The sequence below is a fragment of the Tubulanus polymorphus genome, chromosome 9 (genome assembly GCF_964204645.1).
Source record: "Tubulanus polymorphus chromosome 9, tnTubPoly1.2, whole genome shotgun sequence".
NCBI classification, from domain to species: domain Eukaryota; kingdom Metazoa; phylum Nemertea; class Palaeonemertea; order Tubulaniformes; family Tubulanidae; genus Tubulanus; species Tubulanus polymorphus.
The window spans coordinates 11,308,089-11,326,520 of NC_134033.1; the positions used below are offsets into that span (position 1 = coordinate 11,308,089).

At 38.6% G+C, this 18,432-nt stretch overlaps 2 protein-coding genes across 3 annotated transcripts; both read left to right on the forward strand.

Moving 5' to 3' along the window:
* The first annotated feature begins 5,971 nt into the window (after positions 1–5,971).
* On the forward strand, positions 5,972–10,162 carry LOC141911000 (2-acylglycerol O-acyltransferase 1-like). 2 transcript variants are annotated; one of them, XM_074801930.1, is made up of 5 exons: positions 5,972–6,093; positions 6,538–6,852; positions 8,419–8,590; positions 8,824–9,011; positions 9,425–10,162. In XM_074801930.1, the coding sequence occupies exons 2-5, from the start codon at positions 6,549–6,551 to the stop codon at positions 9,580–9,582; spliced, it is 822 nt and encodes a 273-aa protein (XP_074658031.1). In that variant the 5' UTR covers positions 5,972–6,093; positions 6,538–6,548; the 3' UTR covers positions 9,583–10,162. The 2 variants fall into 2 exon arrangements, with proteins under 2 accessions (XP_074658031.1, XP_074658030.1); XM_074801929.1 differs by lacking the exon at positions 5,972–6,093 and having other exon boundaries at positions 6,400–6,852.
* Positions 10,163–12,734: 2,572 nt separating this feature from the next.
* On the forward strand, positions 12,735–18,286 carry LOC141910999 (2-acylglycerol O-acyltransferase 1-like). The gene is made up of 4 exons (XM_074801928.1): positions 12,735–13,429; positions 16,312–16,483; positions 16,797–16,984; positions 17,141–18,286. The coding sequence occupies exons 1-4, from the start codon at positions 12,967–12,969 to the stop codon at positions 17,296–17,298; spliced, it is 981 nt and encodes a 326-aa protein (XP_074658029.1). The 5' UTR covers positions 12,735–12,966; the 3' UTR covers positions 17,299–18,286.
* The last annotated feature ends 146 nt before the right edge of the window (positions 18,287–18,432 follow it).

The following is an 18,432-nucleotide window of genomic DNA, read 5'->3' on the forward strand; positions in this document are numbered from 1 at the left end:
GGCTAAAGACTATTAGCCATCATCAGGCGTACTGACTGTCAGTACGCCTGATGATGGCTAATAGTCTTTAGCCGAAACGTTGCGCAAATATATATAACTCTTCTATTCAAGTTTCTCGTTTTGGCTGAACTTATTGTGGGATTTCTCTTGTTACCTCACACGGACCTCACACAACTCATGCAGAGTTATATTCTTACCTACACAAGCTGAAAGTGAGAATTTCTGACAAACCAAATCCTGCCCAACATTCAAAATATAACTGTCTCCTTTAGCGTAATGTTTCATTTTGAAATCAGTAATGCGTTCAGCTACATCTGCGCATGTCTGAAAAGATGAATCATAGATGGCGCTCGATATACAACCCCCTGTATTCTTTGCCGAACTTGGTGGATTATTGTGACCAACAGCGATCATGTCGCCCTCTTTTATCTGAAAATATATTCGGACAATTCTTATGAGTAACCAGCACTGACCAGATTAAAATACCCCAATTCACAGATCTACACTAACCTCGATCTTGTTTCGTGAATTTGTATGTTTTCCTCTTTTTGTCGTTTTCTTTGGTAAATACATGCTTGAAGTCAACACCAGATGGCGCCGTGAAGCAGTTGATGTCGGTTCAACCCGCCAGGTGGTAAGAAAACTTGCACACGGATAAACACGGCGTAGAAAGTATTTCCACTCAATTAGAAATCCGTCAGTGGGAAATGTGTAGTTATACAGAAAATAAGTCGACAGTCCGACAACTTTTCCGATGTCGACAGCCGGCTGACCTATTTCTAGAATCGCGCCATCAATCGGGTCCGAATCTAAAAGAGCAAGTAAAATGATAACAGTGTGACCACCATATAACGACACCTAGCACCAGATATAATTAGTAAGCCTACCTAGAAGCAGAAGTGTCCAGACAATCAGCATATTTGAAAACACCCCCATTTCTATCTCTCTATTTCTATGTTTAAACTTCTAAAAGAAAACAATAACATATCATGATATTTGTGAGGAGGATATTTCGATTTTGAACCTGATGTGAAATAGAAATAAAAGTTTGATTCTGAAGATTCCTCCTAACGGTTGCTTACCTGTGATGCGGGGTAGTAGTTGGATCAACAATAACTGCACGCTAGTGTTCTGTTACCCACTTTCAAATAATCCAATTTGCTTTGAATATTTTATTATTTGGCTGAATAACAACACCACACATTGGAATATATCATATTTTATCGGTTTTATTTATCTATGGTACACATCAAAATATATTACATGAATCACACTTGTTTTAACTGTGAACTAACCGTAATGCATCGAACACAAACCCATTGCATCATTTACCATAGTGAGGATTGTCAGGAAATTCAATCGTTAAAACCAACTCCAAACGAACTACCGATAAGAAATTCTTAGGTTTCAAATGATTTTATTGTTCAATGTCATTGTTGATTATACAAACAAATTCAAAAGGAAAGTTTAAGTGGTTGATTATAAACTAGATACAACAGATGATAGCCGATACGGTCAGTCGATTCCCCAACTTTGCAGCATCAGGCCCCCAGGTATTTATAGTTCATTTTCAAATAAACATGTATTGGGCGAAATTCCGAAAATATGATGTATATACAGTGAACCCACGATATGCTGCCCTCCCATTTACCGAAGTGGCCGGTATACCGGGGTTGGACTGAATATTCGTGTCGTTTTCGGGCGCACGGTTTTTTACTGGTCATCACAGGCACGTTAAGGGTAATCGTTTTATGATGTGAATCCCGGAATCGGTATAAACCGGTTCACTAACTTCATGCTCTTTTAAATTGAACGACACTTCCTCGAATGGTTTCTCCATTTTCCCGCGGCCGAACGGTCCGAGGTCTCCGCCGTTTATATATACACACACACTCTTATAACAACGGGTTCTTCAGGGTTCTTGGTGAAGCTTGGGGTTTTATCGGCAATATAGAATGCAGATTGGGGCTCTTCGAGACTTAAGGGTTCTTAACAAAGAACCTTGCTTTCGATTGTCAAGTTACGAATTTAGTAGACCTGCTGCAGGTCCATTTGGGCCAAGTTCAAATGTTCAGTGTGATTTGAAAGTTAGTGGTATCAATCCCATAGTATGTCCCAGAGTCCGGTTTATAGACTGGTATCAACTTAAACCCCGGGTTAACTCAATTTGAAATGGATTTAGTTTTCCCCTGGGATTAAAACTGATACCAGTCTATAAAAAAACTGGGCCCTTTCAACCATTCTGGTCCAAGAGCAAACCAAGTAATCCTACATAGACCTATATATAATCGGATTAGTCGTGGTTGGTCTCTCCTGTGTTTGGAAAGTGGATTCCAAAAGATTAAACACTCACGAGGCATGCAATTTATGTTATATCGTGTTTTTTTGTAATTAAAAGAAATCTATAAACTACCCACTTATCCGGACAGTAACGCACCCGACTACAGTCGAGGTAACAACAACGACAAGTTGCAATGAAATAACAGAACTAACGTTATTTCGGTACGTTTTCTATTAAGTATAAAAAGGTCATGCGACCCAGAGATGACCGTGACGACTATGCCCGACGCACTATCAATCCGGCCCAGTACTCACGAAATGTCGTGACTCTTCCACCAGCAAAGAGCAAATCTTAGATAATATGAATACACCTTAATAACACACCATTCTATGACTGTACGGTTTGCCACGCCCGTTACTAGTTTTTACTCTGATTCTACCGATTTAACTCCTAATTCCATAAAGAAATCGATCCTACAATAGACTTCTTAAATTATACATCACTAAAAATATAAAATTTCTAGTAATAGGTCTGATACATATTCTTGTAATTAGAGAATAAGGCACAGGGTACAACTATCAGTGACTTACTAGTGTCGACCACGCCTGACTGGTCACCACACTGACCAGACATACTCATAGACTCGGTCAGTCATTGGTCCACTTGAAACACTTTGCTCAACCAATCATTAACATCATCGATAATCATTGAGAAAAAGAAAAAAGGCAATGGGACTGTGTCACAGGGCTTTTATCAACTCGGAAGGTTAACTTTTCGTCGATTGAAAAAATATGATGGGCAAACGAACACAAAAGAAAATGTAGCTGCAAAGCAGCGATCACAGGTTTTCTGCCTACCAACATCATTTCTGTACAAACCTTTGGAAATAATGTTCATAATAGTGTATATGTTTTATGAAATAGACGAGGCTTTTCTTACGTAGTTAAAGTCACGTATGTGTGAATATATGTTCTTAAGTTTCCCCGTTAAGAGATGTAATTTCCAGTAGGATACGGGGAACATAATCCGCCCGTAATTCATATAAACACTCGACGTCTCTATCTTCAAAAAGGCTTATCATGTCGCGCAGAAGTGTGGATCTATAATCTAAAATCTGAGGGCGTAAGGTCGGTTTGAATAACATAATATACAATCTTATGCATAATTGCTGGTTGAGGAGAGATTTTCATTAACAAGCAAATAAGACTCTTGCAATAAGCACGATTAAATCATCAAAATACACAAAATAATAAATACATTCATCTTGGTCTATGTAGACATCGATGAGAAATACACAAATTCACCAGTTCCAGTTTGATATTGTCTGTAATAATGTGGACTTCACGACGAAACGTGTACAACGTGAAAATATAGATGAGGAAATTAACGACGTTGTTTCCTAACGAGAAAACACCGGTGATCGATTTTGCCACCGCGGCGCACCATTTAAAGCACATGGTCGTATACGAAGTCATGGTGAAGTTGAGTATTATTGAAATGATGACCGGGCTAGTGAAAACGATGTTTGCCACGAGAACACTGATAAGTGTAGGGATACATCGAGACGACTTACCGTTTCGATTTACAGGTGTAACTTTACGCGTATTGAGTAGTGCGTGACTTATTGCGACCAGGCAGAAGATGTTCCCGACCCACGGGATGAAATAGTCGATGATAAGATGTAAACAAACAGTGAAAATGCGAATAACGAATGAAAGATGCTTTAGAGGGTCAAATACGCATATGAAATAACCTTCCGATTTGCCTAAACCAGATCCAGTTGTAACATTCGCAGCATTGAAAGCGATCAAAGTAAACGCCGAGAAAATGGAAACGAATCGAATCTTTGACTTGAAGTAGAAATGTTTACGAAAAGGATATAGAATGACGATAGCTCTTTCTGCAGACAGGATGATGACGATCCAGGCAGAAAGTCCGATACTTGTAACCGACGAGGACATCAATATTTTACACCATATTCGTGAAGGATTTATTTCTAACACGGAGTGAATCCTAAACAAGAATCCTAACTGAGATAGAAATTGATAAGTTCCCGCCCACAGGGCCACGCAATCCGTCAAAGCTAGAGGAGTCAGATATTGAACAGCCCATGATTCTAGTTTGCGACGAATTCTGAATAAAATGACGAGCGAAAGAAGATTGCCGACGGTACCGAACACGAGACTGATCGACGAGTAAACGACAGTCCAGAAGAATAGACGATGTTTCCAGTATTCCGGGAGACAAATCGCTGAACTATTGACGCCACGCATTCGAACGCCGTTGATACACCACTGAATCGTCTGGTTAATGAGTCGTCATACCCTGCTGGCCAATCATATCGCTCCACTGTCGCTGTCTCATCGGTGTCGACACTTTTTCTATGAAGATCTGAGGTTTATAACAGTTTTCTTTGTCAACAGTGCAAAGATAAAAGTGATTAGTAAAGCCCACACGCCAATAAATTTGTTTCGCCGAAACAGAAAACACGTTTTTCAGAAAACGTTTTTCGCAAAACATTTTGCCCGCAAACGATAAAACGTCCAACGCACACGGCACCGAAAAAAACGTTTTTTCGGTGCCGTGTGCGTTGGGCTTAAGCGACCTCTCTTTCTCGATGACTTTAACAATTCATTATTCGGATTATGACTATTTCGTTACTAATGGTAACTCCTCATCTTCAGTAACTTCACAAGTTCGGTAAAACCGTGATAAGTGAGTATAGTATCTAGTAATGACAACCTTCTCATTCTTATTGAATTCAACGATTCGGCAAAACTATGATTACATGTTAAAACAGCAATATATTGTTCTTCAATGACCCAGTAATGTTTATGTTGTAGAGAATGCATATGTATTAATTTTCACATTGATATCGAAATCTTAGTATTCGACCACATGGCACATTCATCCCCCAATTCGCAAGGAACATTCCCTGAAGATACATCTTGTTTAGTTGACACTTTCATTTAAAAAAAAACCAATATCTTCAACATTAAGTTGAACTTCTTCGTGTTTTAGACTAGATTAGATTAGATAAAAACTTTTATTCTACTGACTAGGGTAGCATAAGGAGGTTCATATAATAAAATACCAAAACAAATTCAAAATATCATATCACTTATTTTACAGATGTATAACACGGTATAAAAAAATTACAAATTCAATAACACAATATGCTTGTTTAAATGAACAAACAGAAAATGACATAGTAATAAATTAGAACTATCCATGCATAGAGATATACATTCAAATATAACGCTTTAGAAAAATACAAATGAGAGCAGTCATTCAGTTGACAAATTCAAGTTTCTTGCAAAAAAACTGCAAGATCTTTAGGTGATTGAGCAAAAAGATCAATCAGGATATTTTCAAAATTACGATCATTCGGGACTTCAGCAAAAAATTGTCTTTCAAAAAATACAAGGGACGGACAATGAATGATATAGTGTGACTCATCAGAAATGACCCTTCCTTTACACAGAGGGCACTTGTCATCACCGATGTTCACAGGAAGCGTTCACAGGTGAATACGAATACGAATACGAATACGAATATTTATTACACTCCAACCATTTCCATGGTATATGGAGGAAAAGAAACAGTATTTACAATTATTTACAAAAACAGTAGATAAAAGCACTTTGAAACATAACAAACGTTATATACAACATACTATTTACACACACTACCGGAGGGATCTATATACATCCAGACCTAATTTGATAAATTTAGCAAGTTTAAAAGTTGGATTTTTTAAAACATCAAGATTCCGAAAGGTATTTGAATTTAGGTAGCTTTCACGGAATACGGTAAGTAATTTACAGTCAAAAATGAAATGTAGTTCGTCGCCTTAAACGTTACAGGTGGGGCATAATCTATCGGTTCTCGGTAGATGGAGATTTGACAATTTATTTACAGGTAGGAGATAAGACCCAATCCTGAACTGGAATAAGCTGGTCACTAAGTCGTCATCAAGCCGATTTATATAGTTTTCAAATTTGATATCCTTCTTATATTGTCTAAAATTAATGTATAACGGGTGGTGCGTCGTAGGTAGTGCTGCCATCTGTGCGTACAATGCTGTACTACGCAACATTCGTCTGCTAGTTATTTCAGCATGATGAAGTTTGGTGAAGTTTTAGCTTGGATATTTATATCATTCTTTATTGAAATCATTGTAACTTGGGTAATATTCACCGGTTACTCGCTGCTGTATTTTTCTCAACCCCAATTCTTGCACATTTCGTTGTTAGTTTGCGGTTGGATGTATCTGGACCGAGAAGCCACCGGTTTCGGGCATCGTCGCTCGGAGCGATTTCGTCGCTGGAACCCACTCGCACGATGGATAGCTAGTTTATTGCCGGTTAAACTAGTGAAAACCGTCGATCTCGACCCTAATGGAAAATATATATTCGGAGTTCATCCTCACGGGGCCGTAGCGTTATTGAGTACTTTAGTGTCTGACGCCACAGGATTCAGCGAACTTTTCCCCGGACTCGAGCTGTACATGGTAGCACTGGAATTCATCTTCAGTGTTCCGGTCATGAGAGATTTCTTTGCTCTTAGTGGTAAGTCCGTTGAGTTCACCGATGCGCAACATTCGTAACAGTAAAGAATATCAGACCGGGAATGCAACATTAGATGTGGATACTACGTGGATATTTTGCCAATTTGCCTTTATTCGAAAAAACGCCATTCTACCTTTAGCTCGAACCTGATTAGTTGCCGATGTTGCGCATGCGCGCTTATCTACAAGAAAGTATCGCCGACAAGACTGGAAAATTGGGCTAGGGAACCATGCTCGCTTGCCCAGGGACCGAACTCGCTTCCCGGGAACAGCTTTACGGATGACGGGTGACGGGTGAAGATGGGCTAGAACCCGCAACCCATTGTGTGCTAATGCAGCATTCTACCGCTTAGACCACTGCCAGAAACCATAAGTTCTCCTATCTCTGATCCTGGCTTAAAATCTTTCGGGCCCTTTTTGTAACCTAAAAAATTAAACGCATTTCTTCATTATATGTATTGGCAAAATAAGTAAATACTTCCTATCTATTCAAACTACAAGCTGTCATTTCAAACCGGTTGTTTTATTAACGGGCGGCGTCATGTCGTCTGCAAGACTGGCATAGAAAAAACTAGAATAGCATCTGTTGCGACACTGCCGCTGCCACTGACGAATCGACGACCCAAAGACCTATATTTTTCTAGAAGCGGACGCGGCTCGTTTCGATCGTACTATATATAACAAGGAGACACACTGTGCCCTTTTTTACATTTTTTGCACTAATAGTAAGGTGTAACATTTTTTATCAATTCCAGTCTGATTTTCCTGCTAGAATTATTCACTTCAGTAAAACACGCAATCCATCAAACATTAATTGAGTTTAAATGTCGATACTTCATTTATTGACAACAATATCAATGATATATCTCTTTCTATATACTCGAGGTTATGGTTGCACTAGTTAAACAATGATATTTCCAAGTTGAAATTATCAAACATATGAAATATAGTACTTATAGTAACCCCTATACACATGTCAGGTCTATTATACATGAGAAGTGAAAATCGTCCTGATATCTACTACGCTAAAACGTTTATGGAATGTAACCATTCTTACACAAAGCGAACACATGATATTACCGACGGTGTCGCCGCATAAATTATTTTCCTGAAAACTCAACTGTTACGATCCCGTAGACGTTGTATACATGTAATTATTAAAAATCTTCTCCCTAATGTGAGTCGCTTTCTAGAGCAACTTATTATTACAACCACAGACTGATTTATTGCAGTAGTTTGTGTAGAACTGGCTGGCTTTTCATTTTCAGGCATTATTTATTTGCTGCGATTGAACTTTCGTGGGTGAAATTCTAACAAAACAGGCCCGTAGTTGTTTGCAACATTTTAGCTACATTTCAGTGACTTTAGAAAAATTTAACAGTGGTTTAGAATAAAATGAGCATTGAGATATAAATTCAACATATTAGGCTTTGTATCATCGACGCATAGAAAAGGCCAACATGGATAAAAACTCGAGATAATGTCCCACACCGTGCCCCATACATTTTACATATAAACTGTCGATATTTCTATCCAGATTCTCTCATTTTTTTAAAATTAAATTCAGGTGGTATAGCGTCTTCCCACGAGGCGATCGATTACGTGTTGAGTCGAGGTTCGGGTAAAATAGTGGCAATAGCGGTCGGTGGAGCTTACGAACTAATCGACGCGCATCCCGGTACGATGATAATAACACTGAAAAAGAGAAAAGGCTTCGTGAAGAAAGCTCTGCAACATGGGTACGTACGGATTTCGTCCACATATTTTTGCCTTTCTTTTTATTGATTTATGTCCAATATAAAGTTCCAGTGAGCAATCTCCTATAATCTAAGCACATTCATTATAATATCTTAATTCAATTGACTGAAAGCGGCACTAAAATTGCCCGAACGGCAAGAGAAATTAAAACTATATAAAGACAATACCTGCTCTATAGGTGGACTAACTTAAAGTACTTTTGAATCATATTTAGCGCCAGTCTTGTACCGGTATTAAACTTCGGAGACAATGATCTTCTTCACCAGTACCCAAACCCACCTGGTTCACAGTGGCGGAAAATGCAAGATCTAATTCATCGTGTATTCCATGTTTGTGGGGCCCCGACAACATTTTACGGTATAAATAACGGCATGGCCACGATAGCACCGTGTACCACAGTGGGTAAGTTCACATGCTTTATGAACTTTTTAAATTGTGCAGAATTATTTTTTTAAAAACGATATGCTATCACCCGAAAAGAATACTGTATTTCATGCCAAGACGAGATTCCCTGTAAAGAGTGGGTATTTTGCATATACTGTTCCAAATAAGGGTTTGATCGTCACAAATGATATTGCGGTTATGTTTTGGTAACATATAGTCATTGATGATCAGTATATATGGGATTCACTCAACAATTCGGGGAAGGCTTAGTCTGTGCATTAATAAGCTGGACGTGTGGGACTTCATTTCTGAAGTGTTCGTCATAGTATAACTCTAGTCATCCCGCGTAAAACAAATGACGTCCTAAAAATGCAACAAAATGTTTGCTAGTGCATTTTATAACATTAAAACGATATGTTTTCAAATTTCAGTTGGATCACCGATTCCTGTGTCGAAAATAGAAAATCCAAACCAAGACGAGATTGACAGCATGCACGCTAGATACATAGCAGCCGTTGAAGAACTATTTGATCAACACAAAAACAAATATTCAAACTATCCCGATTTAAAACTTGATATAAGACATTGACAGATCTTTTAAAAGTTATTTTGACATCCCACTTGGATAGAAATGTCAGTGATAGTTGACTAGGGTTAATTAAATATACATATATAGCATATCAAAATTCATAGACAATACTGTATGACGGGTGCTCAGGACACATGATCTGATGGGTCAAAGTCCTTTGAACTGGTCGTATGGTCAGTACTGGCTATTGTTTTAGATATGCTATATATGTATATCTAATTAACCCTAGTCAACTATCATCAGGTTCACTTCATGGCTTATGGTGAAACGGAACTATGCATATATAGCGTTGAAGACAACCGATTTATTACCACTGCTCTACCAGGACGATTACAGTCTCACTAAACTGAGTTGAACCAGGCACTTCCAGAATTCTAAACCTGAGTCAATGATATTCATAATAAGAAAATACAAAAATTAATTATTGTATCGAATAAGATTATTGTATCGAACAAATATTCATGACCTTTATTCATAATCCATGTGAAAACTGGTATTGTTCAGTTTTTGATACTTTCCTCGTTAAGCGATTTATTCTTAATGTTTATCTCTGCATACATGTTACCTTTATATTCATATACCGGTAATTTTCTTAAGAATAAATGAACATGTACATCTATTATCGAGATACTTTTTCAAAGATATTCCTCCGACGTCGCGTTTCTGGGATATAGGGATGCCACCGTAAAGAAAACAACGACTAGGCGATTACGTGAAGTCCATAGTATTGAGATCGATTTTTAGCGTTTTACATGGTCGGTATGTAAATGTTACCGCGATATGAAAATCCCCGATAATACGTTTTACTGCATGTAAAGGTTCATCCGGTGCTTATAACTGGTGCCATTCCGCCTGCTTTTTATCTAGAATCTCCTACCAGTCCTTGGTACAGATAAAAATAAATACTTGCTCAGTTGGAGGTCGGAATGAACAATGAACTATTAATAGTATGAAACTCTACGAAAAAGTCCGTACAAAAGTTAACATGTATAGGCCTAAATTCAGTGTATGATACATGCATATAAAAACTAAATGCAACTGACTCTTTTAGACAATATGACTAGAATTTTAACAGAAACTTGGACTGAAATAGACAACATAACTAGACTTTCGAAAGGGGCTCAGAGGCCACTATCTATACGAAGGCATCAAAATTTTAAAATTTTCTTAAGTCGGACCCGCAGACCCCAATTCAGTTCCAGGCACTCGCATATTTCTCGCTCTGAGCTGAGACCACTATTCCAAAATCTTCTATATCCTATAGTAAAAACAAGAAATTCGAGAGTTTTAGATCATATATAAGCGCGTAAATTCAGGGGAAATCCTGCTTATGGCTCATAGGCCAGCATGTTAGCTACACATTGAAGTGGTTTTCGCCCCACATACCCAACCTAACTTTTGAAATAATCAAACCTTTAGAAAGGAGGGGTATCCCAGTACAAGTATGCCAGTACATCCGAGCCCAATATCTAAGGGAATCCCCCTTAATTGTGGTCTAATGTCCTCTACAAGTTGCGGCCTTTAGCCATAAGCCATTTTCTTCCGTTCGCCTCCATGCCACTTATATAACCCACTGAAGGGGATTCTACTACATGTACATCTATATACTTTTATGTCTTCTTTTTATACTGCGATTTATGAAGGCCCGCAGAGAGATAGATTTGCGCTTGTAAATAAAGTACACTAGCAAAATACCTGCCCGCTGAAGCTTTCTGCCCGTATTAGGATATATTGTTATTAGGAATTTGGGGTAAAAAGCCGAAACTTGGAACTAGGTCACTGGGTCATTTAACTATTATATAAATTTACACATGACAGTTCATGTGAGTATGTGACGTATTAGGTAATACTCACGTCAGTTCACGTAATTCTATTTAGTGACCACATGTTTCTGGGGAATTAGTTGAGGAATTAGTTGTTCAAATAGGGTGGATTGATATTTTACGTAATACTTGGACTATTAATGAAGTATGGGGAAATGTGTTCAAACTTGGGCATCAGCTGTAGTCAAAACAGACCAAAGTATATAAGGGGGGCATATCGAATGTAGAGTAGAACCGGGACTGACTGCCGACCCTACAGGACACAAATACAGAAGTTATGAATAAAATCTACAAACATCATAACTACACATAGTTGTTAAGAGTTCCTCGATAGTAAGGACCTATCACCCGGTAGAAATATTATCAGAGGAAAAGCCGGTTTCCATAGGCCTCAAAATGTGATTTAGTATTTTATTATTCCAAAATTAGTTATATTTTATTCCTCAAATATCAACATTTATCATTTCAGAAGGGTCATTTATTATTCACACGTTAGACCATCATTTTACGTTTTGTACATTATTCATAGTCGTTACCAAGTATAGACAGTGTCAACCTGTTTGAGAATTAAGCCTTTGTTTCTAACTTTTAAGACTGGACGCTCTGTCTCCATTCCCCATCATTTAGTAATATCATGTTATTCAACTAATTGTTAGTATCTCACAGGTCTACCAGCTTTGTTTGCACCTGTTGAGCATGCTCAATCTGTTTCTGCCTAGACGGTTACTATGTACAATTAGCAGATCAATCTATTCTTTTGAGAAGTTTGACTTAGTTTTGACCAATCAACGAGTTTTGTTTGTTGACCCGCCCCTTGGTGATGGGCAAGCTGAGTATCTTGAGAGACGTTATCAAATAAACAACTCTCTACGTCAAAACTATATTTGTATTTAACTCATCTTTTTAAGGTAAGTTCAACTGTCTCGTAATTCCATACTTAGGCCTTAAGGTTAATGATCTTGAATCTTAGCGTTATCTATACTTGTATTTAACTCATCTTTTTAAGGTTCTACCATCGATAGTTCCTCACTCCATTAACGGCATAAACTTCGTTAATAGAAATCACTGAAATGCATTATGAAACTGATGTACAAAATGCTATTTCTCTGGGTTTTTTTTGTGATTGAAAATTGAAAAAACGCCGAAAGGAGATTTTATGCGTATTTTCGGTCATGTCTACAGACGAATCAAGGTGCCGAAGTAGCGTGACAATAATTACCTCGTCACCGTCATAGTAAGAAGATAAGTGTTTATTCTGAGCGGGTGCTGCCACCTCAGAAGAAAAAAATACGAGTGCATTTACAAAGAATTACGTCTGTGAGTGAATGCTGCGGTGCGAGCGTTATTACGGCACCGTCGTGACGTTTCGAAACAAACTCGTCTGACAAGTCCGCGATGAAAAAAAACTCATGTTTTTCACATGTGATTTAAATGGACGTCTGATTCACAATATGCTCTGCATTAAACATGAGATACCGGTATTAATTCAGAAACTACTGATAGTGAATGAAAAATATACAGGCGTCACCTTATTAACATAGCATACTTCTTTACGAGGAAGATGTATCGTAACACGATGACAGTTGGCGAAGTTTTGGCTTGGATATTCATTTCGTTTTTTATCGTATTTATCACTGTTTCGATGCTAGTGCCCGCTCTTGCGTTGACGTATTTTTCCCAACCTCAATTCTTGCACATTTCGTTGTTCGTCTGCGGATGGTTGTATCTGGACCGAGAAGCCGCCGGTCTCGGTAACCGATGTTCGAAGCGATTTCGTCGCTGGAACCCACTCGCACGATGGATAGCTAGTTTATTGCCGGTTAAACTAGTGAAAACCGTCGATCTCGATCCAAGCGGAAAATATATATTCGGAGTTCATCCTCACGGGGCCGTAGCGTTATTGAGTACTTTTGTATCTGAGGCCACAAGAATCAGCGAACTTTTTCCCGGACTCGATATCCATATGGTGGTTATGGAATGTTTCTTCTCTGTGCCGTTTTTCAGGGAATTTTTATCACTAAGCGGTAAGTCAAAAATATTACGATAGCCTACGCGTAGTTGTATTAGCCGTTTTGGTACAAAAGCATTTCGTACCTAAGGGACTTTCAGAGAGGCAAAGGTATTTCGGAGCAAATTTTTGGAAAAATGAAGTTCACTCGTTTTCCTGTAGAAAATGAAAACAAAATAACTGCACATGATATCAACTATGTTCACATATAGCCAGCCCTAAAGGGCTTATAGGAGATGAGGTTTTGACTTCCTTGTTGCGACGTAAAACATTTTACCACCAAGCAAATAAAACATACTCTCCAGAGTGAGTGGTATACATCATTGCCTTGTTCTAAACTCGAACAAACACATTTTTCAATAGCAATCGAAAATTGCATACGTTCAAATGACAAATGAAAGCAGGTATATGTATATGTACAAATTGTATAGGTATTTTTTATTGATGATCGTGTATTGCAGTCACCCTGGTAACTTCACAGCTGTGCCGCACATATTCTCCCCGTACATTCTACATAGATTGTCTTATTACAATAACACGCTCTATAACTGATCCAACTATGCCTAGTCCAATCCGATAAAGCCATTATAACAACAATGTCGATGTGATGGAACAATCTGTCCGCACGGGCGTCACCCGGAATTTTATAGTGGGCTTGCTAAGTCTGAAAAATGACCAGAAGCTGCAAAATGGAGTACAAATGTCCCCTTTTGCACACAAATAGATAACATCCACATAATTCATGATGTGGACACACACCGGTGCAGCTGTGTTTTGACCCTATGAGGTCAGCAATAACTGGAACACGAGCGCCCAGAACGGAAATGTGGGTGTCCTTCCCAAGATAGGGAATTAGGTGCTTCACATGCGTTTTTCCAAACATTTTTATAAGGACTTAGATTCGAATTCCAATGATGCACGTAAACATTGCGGCTTCACAAACTAAGCGGAGCATAAATTTAAAAATGGGGTCCGCCGCAACCCATGAGTCCCCCTGGTGACACCTGGTGGTTCGTGTTGGACTATAACACAGCAATGATCACATTACAGGTTTAATTCAGATATTATCGCACATTTTAAATCTGCGATTCAAAAACTGAAAATATCTTTAAAGACGTAGCGTTTACTGGAGAACCTAGAGTCAACTTCACATTGCACCAAAACCTTAAACATTTCCTTGCAGTTTGTATTTTTTATAGTGTACGATATCTGTGTCAGTTCGCACCTCGCCGAAAAAACCCATTTGATCTAACCCCAATAGCACCGATAACTCGTGTGATGAATGAACTTTTTTTACACTACTGACGTAGATAATGTAGAATGGAAAAAGATAGCCTTGTTAGCATTTCTTTTTTTTGGATTTTTATCATTTTGTTCGATATATTTACAATTCAATGTCGTATTCGTATCAGACATTTTTATCTATAAACAGACGTTGCTGCTGCTGCTGCTGCTGCTGCTATGGTAAGTAGTGTGTTCTAAACAAATACAGCCAACCTTGAACTGGCGGTGTTGTATCGTATTAGCAGCAAAAACATTATCATTGGATACGGTCTGAACATCTAAAAAAAACTTCGTCTATATACTACATATCAGCACTCTACTCAACCGTTGTGGCTGCATTTTTCATGGACAATATTGACTAAAATTACCCAGTTATGTTTTCCGTTTATTCTCTTTCATTCATGATTACCAATTATCAATTGATTGCAACTTAATTTCAGCGTTGACCTATATATTATATCAACGATTTCTTGAAAGGTTACCAATAACTGCGGCCTGCATTCTGCGAGTGACGCCCGGTCATGAGGTTAAGTGAATATTTAAATAGGGTTAAAGACTTGGAAAAACAAGATAAAACGACGCAAAGCAAAAACAAACTAACAAGCGTAAATTCTTTTTTGAATATTGATGACGTCTTAGACTTTCGGGACAGACGTTTAGCGTTTCGGATCATTTCCTAAAGGTTTAAAGTCATTCAGTCGCAGTTCTTCATTTTAATTGATGAAACCTTGAACTCGTTTCCGGACTGGTTTTAAACGCGTCCTGCATAGTCCGAGATAACACTGTCAAAGATGATACTTGTAATTAGGCTGTTGCCTATTCTATGACAAACCGTGAGGCCTAGACTTCTTAAAAATAATTTATGCACCTGAACGTAATTAATAAGTTGAATAAACACTCCAGATCGGTGTTAAATATATATTTACTCTCCAAACGAATATAGTCTGGTCTGGTGGGAGTCACCGTTCAGAAATAGTATCTAGGTTGCCGAATTACACTTCGCCTGTACATCATTTATCATAATGATGGTTTCCATTCATAAACCTGTCGACAAAAATAGTGCATCCGCCGCAAAATTATTCCACAAACGACACTTTTATCATATCCGTTCGTCTATTCACTGATCCTTCTATTGGTCAGACATCAGAAAAAAAGCGAGCGCTCCCCCCCCCCCCTATAAAAATCTGAGGCATCCACATGCAATTTTAACACGATTGTCACTAAATGCCTATTGCAAGTTTTTGGACCATTCCTTCCAGTCTAGTCTAGCTATACTTGTTAAACTGAACATGTCAAATGAGGAATTCTAAGATACATAACAACAACGTGTTAGGGTTTCATTATATTCCCGTGGTGACGTCACTGTTATAGTCTCCGCAAAACCAGTGGATGTTGATGAGCCAACGATGTATAGGCCTACATATCTTCCAATAATACTGAGGAATTTGTGTGACCGGGTGACCGACTGTCAGTTCGACGCCGCTATCGAGATTTGTCTGTTGCTTCAGCTGTGTCCATCAAGTGTTCACTGCGACATATTCAGACTAAACGAAAAAGAAGATTTCACTATGTTAGGCTAACTTTGATTTGTCCAGTAATTCTTTTCATTTTCAGGTGCTATAGCTTCTTCACACGAGGCTATCGATTACGTGTTGAGTCGAGGATCGGGTAAAATAGTGGCAATAGCGGTCGGTGGAGGTCACGAACTAATCGATGCGCATCCCGGTACGATGGTGCTAACTCTGAAGAAGAGAAAAGGCTTCGTGAAAAGGGCTTTAAAACATGGGTACATAACGATTAATTGTAGCTACAGATCTATGCAATTTCAACGCCAATCTAATTTAGTAATGTACAAAATCTAAACGCAGACTGCACGCAGACGCACTTACTGAAAATCCTCTACGCCTTTCGGCCATCGATCATTTGAGTGGCAATCAATGATTTCTGTTTTCTAGTGCTGCACATTGTGGAAACACACAAAACGGCTTATCTGTTTCCGACTGCGTCCTCTGGACTTAGGAAATCTCTAAACAATTCGACATTTTTATCTGTTGTGAAATGATATATACTAACAATTACATTTTTCATTTCATACGTAGCGCCAGTCTTGTACCTGTTTTGAACTTCGGAGACAATGATCTTCTTCACCAGTATCCAAACCCACCTGGTTCACAATGGCGGAAAGTACAAGATCTAATTCATCGTATGGTACATCGGTTTGCGTCTCCAGTGACGTTTTATGGAAAGAATTATGGTCTAGCTACTCTAGCACCTTGCCATACAGTAGGTAAGCAAGTCTAGATTTTAGTTCAGGTGGGGTCATATCAATCAATCGATACACTATTTTTTTGTAGAATACTGCTTGATTTGAATAAGTTTCGCACGCCACACTGTTTCAATGCGCTATCTTTTTATCAATACCGATAACAATCTATCTTTTCAGTTGGATCGCCGATTGAAGTGCCAAAAATAGACAACCCTAAGCCAGAAGAAATCGACAGCGTTCACGCTAAATATGTAAAAGCTGTAGAAGATTTGTTCGATAAATACAAAGAAAAATACTCGAACTATCCGGACATGAAACTTGATATAAGATATTGATATAACGAACTAAAATATTTGATATTTGCTGTTGAGACTGCAATATGTATAAAGGCTGGCTTATGTCGACAAGCAACGCTACACCTACCGACTCCTACCGATGCAACTGAGGAGAGCAACCGTAATCGCAGCCCAGCTTATGTCGACTGCGCTCCGATTCGCAGCAACTGAGGCCGACTAGTGGGATACGAGATCCTCCCAGTTGCTTCCCTGCTTATGTCGGTTACGATTACTGGCAATTGCAACGGCTCAGATGGTCACATGATAAGCATTTTGAGAATACATTTGAATTATTTTGAATTATTCGGAAATATATTTCTATTAGAAAGGCTTTTTCTTTAAGATCTTTATCTTTCTGATTCTGTTTTGAATACAATGTGTTAGCCACATCATATAAAGATGGCCGCTCACACCATGCTGAAGGTTTGTTTTACGTTTCGAAATACTTGAATTTGAAAGTTTATGACTAATTACGAATGTCGCTAACTAGCGGTCATAATTTGTACCATGTATATGCGGTCTCCTATTGGCTGGAACCCTTGCGCTCAGTTCCGTCGCGTCGCAGATGAGCTTATGTCGGTTGCGATCGAAAGCAACTGTCCGCCTACCGTAGGCCGGATTAGAACATGGGCAACTAGCCGGATACGGCTTGCGACCAGTCGGTAGGCGTCGGGTTGCCGTCGCAAGCCGGCTTATGTCGAACCGATAGAACAGCAACTGGTGGCCTCTCGTAGGCCGCTATTTGCCGCTAATCGGCGATAAACCCAGTTGCGTCGGTAGGCGTCGCGTTGCTTGTCGACATAAGCCAGCCTTGAGTAACGGCATTTGAAAACCGTTTTCGAAATAAAACTACGATTTAGTGCTCAGGGTATGAAGGTCCTACAAGCTACTTAACCTTGTTTTCGATGTACATCAGGCTAATTCATATATAACATATGTAAAGAAGTGAAGATAGGTGTGTAAGCTTATAGTTCTCACTCGTGAAATCGTGACATATATACATATACTTTATTTACTGAAATTCATAGTACTATATTTTACTATATATCACAATAACGACATACATTTCTACGTGCACATTTTAAAGAACTATATATTTTGCTGAAGGTCGAATTGTATTTTGTGATTAAACTT

Coding starts and splice junctions, on each gene's coding strand:
- LOC141911000 (XM_074801929.1), top strand. CDS start 6,402: ATGATGAAGTTTGGTGAAGTTTTAGCTTGGATATTTATATCATTCTTT. Junction 8,591..8,823: donor AAGAAAGCTCTGCAACATGG/GTACGTACGGAT, acceptor AATCATATTTAG/CGCCAGTCTTGTACCGGTAT. Junction 9,012..9,424: donor AGCACCGTGTACCACAGTGG/GTAAGTTCACAT, acceptor TTCAAATTTCAG/TTGGATCACCGATTCCTGTG.
- LOC141910999 (XM_074801928.1), top strand. CDS start 12,967: ATGTATCGTAACACGATGACAGTTGGCGAAGTTTTGGCTTGGATATTC. Junction 16,484..16,796: donor AAAAGGGCTTTAAAACATGG/GTACATAACGAT, acceptor TTTCATACGTAG/CGCCAGTCTTGTACCTGTTT. Junction 16,985..17,140: donor AGCACCTTGCCATACAGTAG/GTAAGCAAGTCT, acceptor CTATCTTTTCAG/TTGGATCGCCGATTGAAGTG.